At 37.7% G+C, this 14,347-nt stretch overlaps 2 protein-coding genes across 9 annotated transcripts in view; one reads left to right on the forward strand and one right to left on the reverse strand.

The window, feature by feature from the left end:
* Positions 1 to 14,347, reverse strand: part of MCPH1 (microcephalin 1) — a 124,323-nt gene that overhangs the window by 27,485 nt on the left and 82,491 nt on the right. The gene's annotated exons all lie outside the window — the stretch shown is intronic.
* ANGPT2 (angiopoietin 2) overlaps positions 9,689 to 14,347 on the forward strand; it is a 39,610-nt gene continuing 34,951 nt past the window's right edge. The window contains exon 1 of one of the 2 annotated variants that reach the window (XM_030490853.2): positions 9,689 to 10,487. In XM_030490853.2, the coding sequence (XP_030346713.1) occupies positions 10,203 to 10,487 (285 nt within the window). In that variant the 5' untranslated portion in view covers positions 9,689 to 10,202. The remainder of the gene's footprint in view (positions 10,488 to 14,347) is intronic. The other variant, XM_030490854.2, reaches the window with a different exon arrangement.

The raw sequence follows: 14,347 nt of genomic DNA on the forward strand, positions 1-14,347 counted from the left end.
ACAGGGATTCCACCGCTTCTCATGAGAGGCTTTTCTACAGCCTCATAGATCCTAGCTTCAGAAAATATTTTTTTAGATTTGGTATGAAATTAAAACAAACTCTAGGCCATGACTCCTAACCATTTCCCTGCATGCTGTAGTCTTGCCCAGTGTAGTTCACAGCTGGCTGAAAACTCAATCCATTGCTAGCCCATACTTCCTTGCCATGGGTTGCAATGGGGTTCCAGAAGAGACACTGCTTTCACATTTCAACTGAGATTTACCAGAGGTCTAGTGCTCTTAACATTGAAAAATGTGCCTACAGCATAAAATAACTATCTTTCCAGGGTGAATAATCTATTGAAACCCAACTTCTTGGTGGACTGTTTTTAATCAAGTGAATTCATTACTTAAAGAGATGAGAGCCAAAACAATAAAGTTTGGATATATTGTAATGAAATAATACTGATAATATACTAACAACAGCACCTTGAGACAATGAAACACATCTGAAATCTGGGATAACTATCACCTCTTTTCGTAAGTCAAACAAGAACTTTTAGCAAAAGACAAAGAAATCAGGTGGTTTTATGCTCAGTCATCACCTTCTGCAGAAAAGTGGTTTGAAAAAGGCTCCTGGCCTTCCCATGCAGTAAGGTTTTTATAACAAGAATGAAGCCAGCATTTGTACTGTCTAGTGAACTTCATGACGTGCATTTTGCCAATCTTCATGTGCTTTCATCTGGGCTTGTTACTCAACAGTCCTCTTCTGATCAACAAAGAGAAATCTCTCTGACGCTCCAAGGAAACCTCGGGTGACCTGATCTTTTTATTTTATCAAAGGCCACATTGAAACCCTATGCAAGGATACAATCTTCAATAAGAGAATAGGAAAATATTCTAAGCTGGCCAAGTTAGGACATATTCTTCTAATTGTCACGGCATCATCTAGTAAATATTTTGACTTCAATGTATGTGGGTTTGTTCTTAAAAATGATACTTGAGTGGGAAAACAGGCAAAGAAAACCAGAAGTAGTAGAATAACATCAGCTGATCATTAATTTGATGACTTAGATATAAAGTTATTTATGTTCAAGAAAAATGCCACTCACTGGGCATTGCTATTAATAATGCCCCACAGGCTACAGACAAAGCAGTAACAACTGATAATATATAATTTAATACTAAAGGTGAAGCCTTATTAGATATTTAAAATAGAATTTGATCACAGATTTGACTGAAGATACTGACTTAAAAATCAAGTGAGAACATACAACTACAAGCAAGACCTTCTACAATCAAGTTTAAATGGAAGCTTGTAAGCTAAGCTTGAACTCTTTGATAGGATTTGTAAGTATAGTTCAGTTTGGATGTGGCTAGCCTGAATGGGGATTCACATTCAAACACTATGGACAATGACAGTCTCCAAATTCCCTGTACATGCATTTATAGTGGGACAAAATAAAGATTTTCAAAGATTTCAATTTTCTCTGTGTAGTGAAACTACTCAGGTAATAATTCAGATTTAGATAAAGCGAAAGACCCGCAAGAGGAATTTCTAATTGTTTTGTGTTGGGAAGAAAATATACTATTTTAATGATAGGATACTCATAAGAGATTTGATCTTCTGTACACATTCTGCTGGAGATGGACGATTGTCTTTCCAGCAAATGATTTATTTGGAGAGATAAAGAACAGACTGTCATGCAGCCAGTGAGGCACTTATGTTAATATTTACACAGCAATAGGAGTTTTGCTAGATAGTCATACGGACGTAAGGAGTCCAAGCTCCAAGGAGCCCTAATCTTAGTATCAGTATGCAGGTAATCTTTCTCCTGTCCCATCACAGGTCCTGATGCCTCACTAACCTGGGAAAAAGTACTTCAGTTCCTTCCTTTGCTGGTATAGAAGACAAACAATAAAAAGAATGCTCAGTTTTTGTGGCAGAATTGGCAAGAGGGCAGGCACTGGTTTTGAGAACAATTACTGAACTATGTTTATTAGTATTGAAAAAAGCAAAGATTTATCTTTATGGAGTACAAAAATAGTTTACAGTTGTTCTGTCCTCTTCAAATTACACATCCATAATACAGTTCAACAAATATGAATATATGAAAATATGCTACAAATATTTTTCTTGCACTCTTCATAAAAAGGTTAGCGTATGTACTGTATTTTTTTCTTGAGGGAAACAGATGTCAGGAACTACGTACCTTACTGTTGCCATAAATGTCCTCTCTCTCTCTGAAAGCTTTGTTTATTCCTCTTACACAGTTTCTCACTTCCTTTTCATTCTCTCTTTGACATCAGTTTATCTTTGAATTCAGATTCTTAACTTGAACATGCTCTTCGGAAGTATGACATGCTGTTATTATCAAGTAAGTGTGCTATTACCAGATGAGAGAACCTTCCGCTAACCTGAATGACTGCTTACAAGAGGAAGGGTTTAAATCACATGGACTGGAGTGATTTGTAAGGCCAGATTACCGTCAACTGCTTAAAAATACATTCCTTTAAACAAACGGCATACGCATTTTTCTTTAAGATGTCAGTAAGGCAGATTTCTCATTTTCCAAAAGCCTTCTGGATTCTTTCAGTCTGCTGCCTTTTCGCATCAACATAATATGACATTCATATAATACAACAAAAGTCAAAACCTTACATAAAGATTTTAGGTTTAGGTTGTCCAAATGCAAAAACTGTTATTAAAAAGACATTTTTCAAGGAGCTTATAAACAGAGTTTGAGCATGTAGAGTAAGAATATCTATTAATTTTTTCAACTATAATTTGATAATGAAGATTAAATATGCATATGCTGTGGAAACAATTTTTTAAAACGGGTTTTATAGGCCTTACTAGACCTAGTTGCTACACATTAGGACACAAGTTATTTCATTCCATTTCAAGCCAATGATAACCTGTTTTAACAAGTGCTGTATTATGTTTTCCCCAGTATGGGAGATAGACAGGGCACAGCACTTAACACTGACAAAGACATTCAGCAGTCCAATTGTAAGATCCTTAACATTAGCTGTAATTTCCATGTTAATTTTGAACTCATGCTGTTTGAGTTTAAGATGTAATTACACTTGTTACCAGCTGAAGTTTGCTGTCATCACGTAACTCTGAAGAGAGTGAGCATAGCCTTTGAGCACTTCAGCCAAACAATATAAAAATGTTAAGGAGGAAGGACATATAGCAACTATTCTTCATAATCCTGAAACTCACTTCCTACTTCTTACGTAGATGATTTCAAAGATTAAAGTAACAGTCATTACTGAAAAATGCTCACAGTGAAAGAAACTTTAACCTTGACAGGCTTGAGAGATGGGCCAATGCCAACCTCATGAAGTTCAACCAATCCAAGTGCAAGGTCCTACACCTGGATCAGGGCAATTCCAGGCACAGCTACAGGCTGGGAAGAGAAGTGATTCAGAGCAACCCTGAGGAAAAGGACTTGGGTGATTCTATGAAATATCTGTAAAAGTGTAATCTATACAAATAATGTATGCGGATATCCAAGAAGCTTCTCACAGTGGATTAATGAAGCTCCTATTTGTAGGACAGATGGTAGTTTAGAATCATAGAATCATGAATGATTAGGGTTGGAAAAGACCTTAAGATCCTCTGGTTCTAATCCCCCTGACATGGGCAGGGATGCCTTCCACTAGACCAGGTTGCTCAAAGCCCCAACCAGCCGTATTCTACTTTAGATATCCCTTGAAAATTTGGATTGATAAAGGAAGTCACTATAAAGTAACAAAACAGTAAAAACTAATAAACATTTTAATTTAAGAAGGTTAGGAAATGTGGAAGTGATAATGACAGGAATTTCAAAAAACATTCATTCGTGTTATTGTTACTGCTCAAGATGCGATATCATGAAGTCCTAACCTAAATTAACATTATATTTTATGTACAGTGGCATCTATAACATACTAAGCACATACATATATATAGATACAAGTATGTATATATAAAAATATATAATTTGTTTTAATGTTAGTATAACCTCAGTGGAAAAGCATTGAGCAGATATTATGTAACAAAAATAAGATATCAAAGTAAGTATATAAGTGGAAAATATGGTCATGTTAATTGTCAGACTAACTGAGAAAAGGCGTTCCAAGTTTAACCAAGACAGTCCAAGAAAGCAAATCCAGTCAGTGCCTACAAAGTAAGCAACGAAGCTGACATATTTGGTAGGAGAGCTTCCAAAAATGAAAATGAATTAGAAGCAATTAAGTAAATAGTCTACTTGTCTGGGGCAGAGCTAATATAATAAGCTTCACAAGCAAGAAACATTTCAAATGTTATGGAGAAGCCAGACAGAACATGTTACAAACTTCAACGTCTTGATGATGAGGATCAACAGAGGAATTCTAGAGATGTTAATGAAAGTATAGCATCAAAATAAAACACCAAAGAAACAAAGGGATTAAACATAATCTGCAGATAATAGATTTAAATGCATTGAAGGATGGTGGCAGTATCAACTGTGAAAGACAGAAAGGGGCTAGCATGCAAGCATTTCCAAGGGAATATAAGTAATCTGGTTTTGGCTGCATTATGCTTCCCCTAATGGCCTGACATATAGGAAAAATACTGTGTACTGAAATGATGGATTGGATGTTACAAGGCAAGATGGGAACAAACAGACTGAGTCACCAAGACAGAGTGGTAACTGAATTTTTCAGTGGATCAGATTATTGACCTCTTGTCCCTTCAGCAAAAGTACAATATGAGAATTACTGGGTAAATGCCCTCCCTGGAAAGGAAGGGCACTCAAATGAGACGTGAGGGAATGTCAGAGATGGAACATACAGATGACTATGAATTCACAAGATGTTACACCAGATGTTTTGAGTGATTAGAAATAAGCAGCAACTGAGAAAGTGAGCGGAATCCTGATATTTTGTTAAAGAAGTCATGAGAGACTGGTTGGAGAAATTTAGAACGAATAAAAAGGATAATAGGCAAATGGTGGGGAAAGGAGGAATGATTGGTAAGATACTACCACTAATTTTAGAAGTGCTAAAGAACTGAGCTATGGGTCTTGATGAAAAAAAGTTGGTTTGTCTTATTGGAAAACATAATAATCTGGCACTCCTCTCTTTCAAAGAGAGTGTAAGATCACAAAACCGGTAAGATTTTCAGCAGACTAGAAATCCAGTAGGTTCCAAAATACTGTTCCCTGTTTTTTAACTTATGAGTTCATGAGTCTTGTCCTTGTTGACATTTGTTCCTGAGAAACATGCTAAAATAGTCCCAGTGAAAGAAAATATTTTGAAGCCAGCAAATGAACCTACCATAAACTAATATTAAAGTACCAGGAACCAAAGGTGGGGACTTAACATTGAGTGTCAAAATGTGAGGAATGTAAATACCAGAAATATATAAAATACTTCATTAATTTATTCTGTTTCAGATGATTTTTTATCTCAGATTTGATTTTGAAGTTCCATATTCTCATACTACAGCATTTTCATTTATATATGTAGATTAAATATCCCTATAAGAATGCAGCACCAAAACCTACTTGTTTACATTGTTCTGCCTTTATTTTGTACATATTTTATTACATATTTTTCCCTTGCTAAAACAAGAAAACTGCTGAAAAGAGAATGCGCTTATCTACTAAATCAACATCTTGAAAGTTTTAGGTGGCAAGGTCTGCAGATAGCAGACTGAAGCCAAGTCAACATTTTCTTACATTACCTCAAAAACTTTTATACTTCCTTTTCTATCAGAGATCTCACAAGATCTCTGTATTTTCCTGTCAAACAGAAGCTATGCAGCTGCAAGTAAAATGATAATTGGAAAGATAATGTTAGCAGTATTCAGGCATCTCTCTCAAAGCAGCTTAGTCATATGCTGTATGGAATAAAAACAGGATTGGCTGAGTAAGGGAATTTACTTTTTCCCAGGAAAGGAAATTGCCTGCAACACATCTGGCAAAACGTTCTAAATGTTTAGTTTTGACAAAATATATATTTCAGCTCTTCTTATAAGGTGAGTGCTGTAGAGTGGGTATCTTCTTTCTAAAAAGGGAAAGATCCAATTTGTACTTTAAATATACCAAACCACTATTTGCTATTTTATGTCAAATACTATGTCCTCAGCTATGAAGCAAGCAGGAAACCACAGGCTAAGCTGTGATATTTGAGTTTGCAGAATGAATGTATCATGAATGCAAACATAACACTCCATATCAACAGCAGAAATAAAAGATGAAGAGAACCATGAATGTGAAAAAACCACCGAGAGGAAGCAAGTGGTCTGGATTATAATTTTTTACTCAATTTCGTACCAGCATATATAAGATTCCATGCCAAATTACTTAAATTCCTTCCTATTTCAACATGTCTAACAACCCTTCTCATAACTGATGTGAGACACATCTCTGTCATTCAGTTTTTCCGGAATAAGCCCTGCCCTGCATGCAGACTTGTTATTATGCCTCTGAGGCTCAGTAAAAAGGCTGTATTCAGGCATCTTCCTTCCTCCTCCTCAGTTTTCAAGGACAAAAATGTATTTAACTTGCCTTACTTTTCACACCAGTTTTCTAAATTTAGACATTACTACTTTCTTTCCCCCTGAACTCTGACTGGCTTTGACTCCCTGGGGAGGCAGAGAAGACCACTTCCTCCTCCACAGCTGGGAAAGCTGCTCCCAAAGGGATAGAAAGGGTGAAGGATTGCAATCAAATGCTCCAAAAGATGCACCAAATATGGCACTATCCTGTAGTGAAGGGTTAAAGAGATGTATATTTATTTTATTGACAAGGTGGACACTCACTATCTTTCCTGGGCAGTGGGAAAGAGCACTTCATTAAAGCAGTATGAGTCCATTGGACCCAGATGGGAAAACAGCATAATTCTCTCTCAGTTATATGTATGTGTGTGTGGTGGGGGTTGTATTCCAGTTATTGCCCTTACAACCTGGAACTACTGAAGAAAGGCTGGGGAAAACATTACCATGGTGAACCTCAAGGTGTTACGCCAAGGGCTAGATGAGAAGCACGGCTGAGTAGCTAACTTGTGGTGCCTGCTGTGCTGGTAAGAGTCTTAGGTTAGTAATTTCTTGTCACTTCTCAGAATTATACCTACATTTTCCATACCTTTTACCTGAACAGCGAACAGCTGCTATAGCAACTGGCCATTCATCCATTCATTCAAAGAGAAAAAAAAAAACAAAACAACAAAACAAACCCAACACAAAAAAAACAAACCCAGCCAAAAAAACAGTAAAAGGTGAACTACTTTCTCTTTCCAGTATTCATACAGCCACAGTTCTCCCTAGTGGAGGTCCAAGATACAGCAAGCCTTGCTAGGCAGCTTCCAAGTTCAGTCTTGTTACTGGCCCCATTACGACTCAAGGGCCTCCCGGGGTCATGCATTGGCCTTTCCTAAAGGAAAACAGACTCCAGTTCAAACCTTTAGAGACACTCGTCTTCCTCAAAACCCCAGCAGAACTGAGCTGCCAGATTATGTTGGTGATCTGACTCACTAGTATGACATACAGATGGCAAGCTTCATAGTAATTCAGAAACTATTGATTTAGTCAAGCCTTTCATAGAGATTCTGTCTAATGAATTCTCAGCATCCCTTAAATTTTTTATTTATGTACAGTCCCTTGAGTAGAAGGGTAGAAGTCTAATAATTAAAAAGAAAACTTCTGAAAGACTGCACTGGTGATTCTTGACTTTAATATCTAATGAAGGGATTTTAAAAACCCCATGAAAATATAATCAGAAAAACATAAGATTACCCTCTAGTTCTTCCTCATTAGGAGACAGATACTTTCAGAGCTAGAGCAATCTTATTTTCAGCACTACTTTATTGAGGGCTCTATTATTTTTGGGGCTAGCTGTGAGACAAAAGAAAGCAGGGAACAGACCAATTTAAGAAGTACAAGTTGCAATAGAAAATTCTCATTTAAGTTAGCAAATTAATTAAAAATACTCAAATAACAGAAAAAATTGAATTTTAATGTCTAGTTAGAGTCCTAGAAATGCATCACACAACCTGGTGTATAAATCTAATCCTACAAGCTGTCTTCATCGGATAATAGTAGGTTTCTCAACTACCTTGCAAAAGACTGTTATTCACATGGATTTAAACTTTCTTTCAAAGACTTCAATACATTGGAAAGGAGAAAAGCTTTTGAAACTTCATTAACAATGCAGGTAGCTGTCACATTGATTTGTTTTGCTATTGCAATATAAAGTTGAAGGATGGAGAATGCATAATTTATATGCCAAACATATAAATTTTGTAGAAAATAATCTTGACTGTATCCCAAGTTCCAAACATATTCCTCCACTTCCTCTGCTGGCAGGATGAACAATGGCAGATGAATATTCCACAGGAAAAAAATCTGACAAATTGGTTCTACAGGTCACAGTCCAAGTATAATTAGAAAGAACTTTTCTGGAAGTCTCCAGAATTGTAGAGATTTTCCTTTCCAGAGGTAACTACATAAAGAAATCCTAACAACTTCCAACAATGTAAGGCATGCATTTTAGCTGCTATAAGCATTTTTGACAACCTCTGAACACAACTTCCATGATTTAAAAGGAAAAGCCACTTTAATACACTGTATGAAATATAGCAAGTTGTGTAAGAAAGTCTGTCGTAAAAGAGGCATGCTAAGGCATGCTGGGATTTTCCTCATATAAGAGAAACTTTGGTCTGTAATTCATGCTAGTTTGACTAGCATGGCATTGCCTTTGTTTGTTTTAATTAAGAAAAATCTATGGCTTCCAGATCCAGATCTAGGAAAACTCTCAGGCCGTTTATCTTCAGGAGTCGGTAACCTATTGTGTTAGTTTCAGAATTCATTTTCTAAGGCAGAGAAGTAAACGTTTCCAAAATTTCAGCGGAAACAACTCTTTCCCAGGGTTTGGTAAATTGGTTAGCAATTTTCCTCTTTTCCAAGACCACTGATCATTGCAGAGAACATGGGAGTGGGATGGAGGCGGGGGAGCTTCTTTTTACTCTTACACATCCCTTTCAAACGCTTACTTTATTAGCTTCCCTCACCTTTTATGGGTATTTCCCACTTCCAAGGGCACAGAACTGGACTAGCAAGAGCTGGCAGGGTAACTGCTGCTCAGCCATGCCACCTCCTGAGGCAGGCCTTGCTGCCACTGCCTCTGGGTAGTTCTTCCCTCTTCCAATCCCAGCTGCCTTGCTATTTAGCCACTTAATACAGACAAAAAAGCCTTAAAAAAAGGCTTGAAAACGCTTAACTCTTGAAACACATGCCTAAAATAGAGTATTCATCTCAGAGACTGAGTAAAACACAACGTCTGTGTTCAACTGAAAACTTTTAATTAACCCCCCCCCGTATTGTTCTCTTTGCAAGGACATGCCCAAGCCTGCTTTTGTATACTTAGGACAGTGCCCTTCTCTCCATTTACACAATGCATTAAACACAAATGAAATTACAACTTAGTTCAGCACATTAAAAATAAAATCTTTAAGAAGAACAAACAAGCCCAGGAACTTTTTTCTTTTTTAACTTTTTTTTTTTTTTTTGAGAGTGTTTAAAGATGGTTACCCCCCACAAATAATTTACAAGCATAGTTGGAGGCTATCGGGACTGATTGCTCTGTCTAGGAAATTCCTAATTGGAGCCGTGCTGCAGGAATTCGCAGGGGTCCTGTTGCTGCCGGCTCCTCCCTGGGGTTTCCTCTCGCCTCGCGCCGCGCCGCGCCGCCCCGCGCAGCTCCGCGCACCCCCTGCGCCGAAGCACTCTCCCTACAGCCCGCAGTGCTAGTGGCCCCCCCTGCCCCGCAGGAAGGCTCCGGCGAAGGCGGGAGGAGGAGCAGCTCTGCTCCACATGTCTGCCTGCTCTTATCGACTTATCCTATTAGGGAAGGGAAGCGATTGATTCGGGCACCCAGGCCGTGACATCCTGGCACGGGCGAGGAGGAGCCAGGCTCACGGCTGGCGGGCCCGGCGGCAGGATCCCCCAGCAGCGAGGGGAGGAGGGGGGGCGAAGGCTTTTGCTTTCCGCATCTGACAGCTCGCGGCACGGCGGCCGGGAGAAAACGGGACGTTTCCAGCCTGCAGCAGCTCGGAGGGTAGAAAAGCCCAGCCCTCCTCCTGACGGCACATGGCAGCAGAGCGCTCGGTTTCAGCGCAGGTTAACTAGGTCCGTGCTTCCGTAGCACTCTGCAGCACTCTAGGTTTGCTGGGCTACCGCAGGGATTAAAATGCAGCTGGCTGCTTACTTCTTTTGGGGCTGCAGTATCTTCTTAGCTTCAGGATACAACTCCTTTAGTAAGAGCATGGAGACGATGGGCAAGAAGCAGTACCAGGTCCAGCATGGGTCATGCAGCTATACCTTCCTTTTGCCCGAGACGGACAACTGCCGATCTTCCACTTCTTATGTGTCCAATGCAGTGCAAAGGGATGCACCTTTAGACTATGATGATTCAGTTCAAAGACTGCAACTACTTGAAAACATCATGGAAAACAACACTCAGTGGCTAATGAAGGTAGGATAATACCATTTTTATTCGAAAAATCTTGTTTAGAACATCCTGTTATCTATTTCATTGTGGGTTTTTTTTTTCTAACCGTTTCTACATTCACAAAATGCATTAGATAAACTAAACTTCTGAACTACCTTTCAATCAAAAAGTTTGAGAACATAGTTTTACTGACTAGAAAGGAACAGGGAACTGCACTGTTCTGCAGAGCCTGTGCTTTAAAGTTTGTCATTACATTTGGGTTGCTTGGACAAATAGTAATTCCATATGCAGGCAAACTGCAAGCACGTCTGACATTTCTGACATGAAAGAACCAGCTACTAATTTATAATTAACTGATAAGGGCTATTTTATCTCTCTTTAAAGAAGACCGAATGCACCTTTATCCGAGGCATGTTTGAAGAATGTTATTTGAAACATGATTTCTAAACTTGCATGCAGAAATTAACATAGTAAGTCCCACTGATAAAGAACTGTAATTCTAAGTAAAGACTGCAAGTCTGACTTGCAGTGAAATGAGCCTAGTAAAGTGATAGAATTTCAAGAAAGTTCATTAGCGGATATCCTTTGCATCCTGTAACATTTCCACTCAAATACACAATACTGAAGGGAAAAATATTCTGGAAAAGGTGTTAGGGATGCCACATAGCTTCCTTTAATGCAACTCCATTGCAACTAAGGGAAAATGACATGTTAATTGCCAAAGTGGAAACATTTGTAAAACTATATCTGAAACAGCAGAAAAAATTTTATACTGCATACATTCGTAATATTACTGGAGAACAAACCTGATCACTATTCCACGCTTTATAGAAAGTACTTTGATTCTAAATGCTGTATGGTTCAATAGGTTTTAAGAAACCTTTATTTCACTGATACTTGAAAAAGTGTGGTAGTATAGTTTAATGGCATGGTAAATTTATGAGTGTTTATGTTTCATACCAAGATGCCTATCTTCTAAGCAATAACTATTTTGAGGACTTATCTGGGTGGTTGACATAGTACCTCCAAAGAAGTGTTCCAGTGATGTCATAAGGGTTTTTTCATAAAGAAAGACATATCTGTTGCTAATGGAGAGAATTTGCAATTCTCTGCAACCAGTAGCCACTTCTTACATGACTATAAAATGATTTTGTGTTACGGTTCACCTCTCTCATGAGTTACAAAGTTACAGAACTATCATGATATAACCAAAGAAACCTGCTGGTGAATTTGTGTAAGAAACAGAAGTTACACTGCAAAGCAGAAAGCATAGGGTTTTCATCCACCTGAAGATGAACCTTGAAGCTTAAATCCAAAATGCATACATTTTGACCCATGTTGAGGATGCTTAATTTAGACACCCAAATAATGTCAGATCAGTAGCTTTTGGTTTTTTAATCTCACAGGCAAACATACTTGCCTCCACATACTTGCCTACCTTTCTACTTACTAATTTACAATGCTCACTATTGTAACGTTAAGACCAACATTAACAGATGTGTAATGCAGGATGAAACACATGCAAAGTAAAGCAGTCTAATCTACACAGCTGCTAAGCAATTTCCTAATATAAATAGTGAAATCACACACAAGACTCTGGTGCTGAATGCCTCTTAAGTAGACAAAAACAGTATCATAAGTGGCATCAGGTAAACAGAAACCAGTAAGCAAATTCCAGCATCCTTATTTAGTAAAAGCTATGCCTTTTCCTCTAGGTCCCTGGGAAATCAGTTACAAGAGGAATAGGATAAGTGTATCTAACCCATTCTTTGGGCAATCAAAAGGCATGATTCTGTTTTACTAGATAGAGAAATGTTTCTTTTATTTGAGCAAAGATTTCCAAAGAAGATGTTTTAGAATAGCCTGATTTTTTTCCACAGCTAAACATCCTGTAAAATAACTGCTGTTTGCCTTTTTCACTATTTTAACACCTGCTCTTTATGTCATCTGTTTTGTTCACAAAAAGACTCCAACAAAAGTCACTTTTCCTCAGATTTGCTTTGCTAGAGACACCTGGTCTGCAAGTGAAGACAAAAAGCAAACAATAACCTTTAAGGTTGCTTACAGAGTTTACTTGCTGTTTTTTTAAGGTCACTAATACAGATTCCTAGGTTCATATTTCGACTATAATGCTAGATTAGTCAAGGGAGGGCAAAAAAGTCTGTTGGCTTAGTTTTTATACTGTATTGAAAGTGTAATATAAGATTGATTTTAAAAATAACCTGACATTAACTTCTGAGCAACTGCAAAAAATTCTGCTTTAGGTTTTACTTCTTTTAAAAGTTAATTTTTGCTGATTTAAGAGGCAGCACCTGTTTTCTTTTGAAATTGTGTAAAAAAATTACATTACAAACTTTTAGTGTAAATTAACTTTGAAAAGTTGTTCCTGCAGTACTGCACATCCCCAAACATTTTTACACTCCTCCCCCCCTCCTGCCTTTAATCCGTCAACTAAAGGAAACATTCTGTTTCTGAATGAACACTAGGCTGTATGAATGGAACAGCATGGGAAGTGTGCACTTCAGCTGGTTAATGGGCAAACACAATGGGAAGAAAATGAGTTACGTAGGTCCAGGTTCTCTTCTGATCTGCTCCAGCATAGAGAGCAGAAGACTTTGTTCTACTATTGCCACAAAGTGCTGCTTCATGAAAACACATTTTTTTCGTCTGAACTGTATTAATGCCTTATGCCACTATTGTACGTACCACACCTAAAACTGGAGACTGTCTTTTCAAAAGTAGATTATGTTTAAGCATTCAGATGACATACTAGAACAAACCACTCTTCCACCTAATCCAGTGTTTAGCAGTAAGCCAGTAAGTGATGGCATAGAGCAAAAGCCAAAACCCTAGATCAAGTGTGCAGCAATATACCTGAAATGAACTTTCTTTGACTTTCCCTACCTTGGGATCAATTTGTATATTGAAGTGTAAGATTTTTTTCTAATGTGTGTGTGCATGAAGAATAAGCCTCTCAATAATAAGATTTTCAATTATTTTGAGAGGATAGCAGATTGGTGTACAGCTGAGGTACAAGACTGGAAATTTTAAATGTAGACATATGTCGGCTATTATACTTTGGATTTTTTTTAATATAAAAACAACATCAGGTTTTCAGATATTCCCAGAAGACAGGCAAGTCCCTTAACTTCCACGATTAAACAAATCTCTATCTGAATTAATGGCAGCTTTACCATATGGATCATGGCAGTTCTGCTTAAGGAACTGCATTTTGTCGGGTATTAAGACAATGAAATAACTGAATGCTGACTTGAATTTATTTCTTAGTACATAAAGTAGATCCTGACTCAGGAAATATGACTCTGTCCAAAGTAATAGTGTAAAATAGTGTAAAAGAAAGAGGTCTTATTTTCTTAGTCTTTCCTGTTACAAACAGCTGAAAACAATGTGTGATTCAAATTCATTATAGCATATGGAATATAGGTAATTTATTTGTAGTTTATCAGCAGATCAAAAGACTAGAAAATAAAAGTCTGTGCCAGGAATCAACATTTAAACCTAAGACCAGAACTTCATCTTGAAAGCAGACTAGGAGAGGGAATACTTTGCTGATAGAGATGCAGTATCTTTGGATACTCACATCTGAGACTTGTTTTTCCTTGTCATGATATCCTGGAAGCTAAAAACCCTTTATCACTTTGAAATGTGTTTGTTCCCTAAGCACAACAAAATCAGATATTTTAAGATGTATGGGAATGAATGCTTATAATTTTTGATGAGCAATTACCAATGAAAGCTTATAATTATTGTCATACTTGTACTGAACTTCTTATGTCAAATATGAAAAGATATTCTGACATGCTGTCATCCAAAAACATCTGCACACAATGGGCAAGGACAAATATATTGTACAGTGCTGGATT

Source organism: Strigops habroptila, chromosome 6 (genome assembly GCF_004027225.2).
Source record: "Strigops habroptila isolate Jane chromosome 6, bStrHab1.2.pri, whole genome shotgun sequence".
NCBI classification, from domain to species: domain Eukaryota; kingdom Metazoa; phylum Chordata; class Aves; order Psittaciformes; family Psittacidae; genus Strigops; species Strigops habroptila.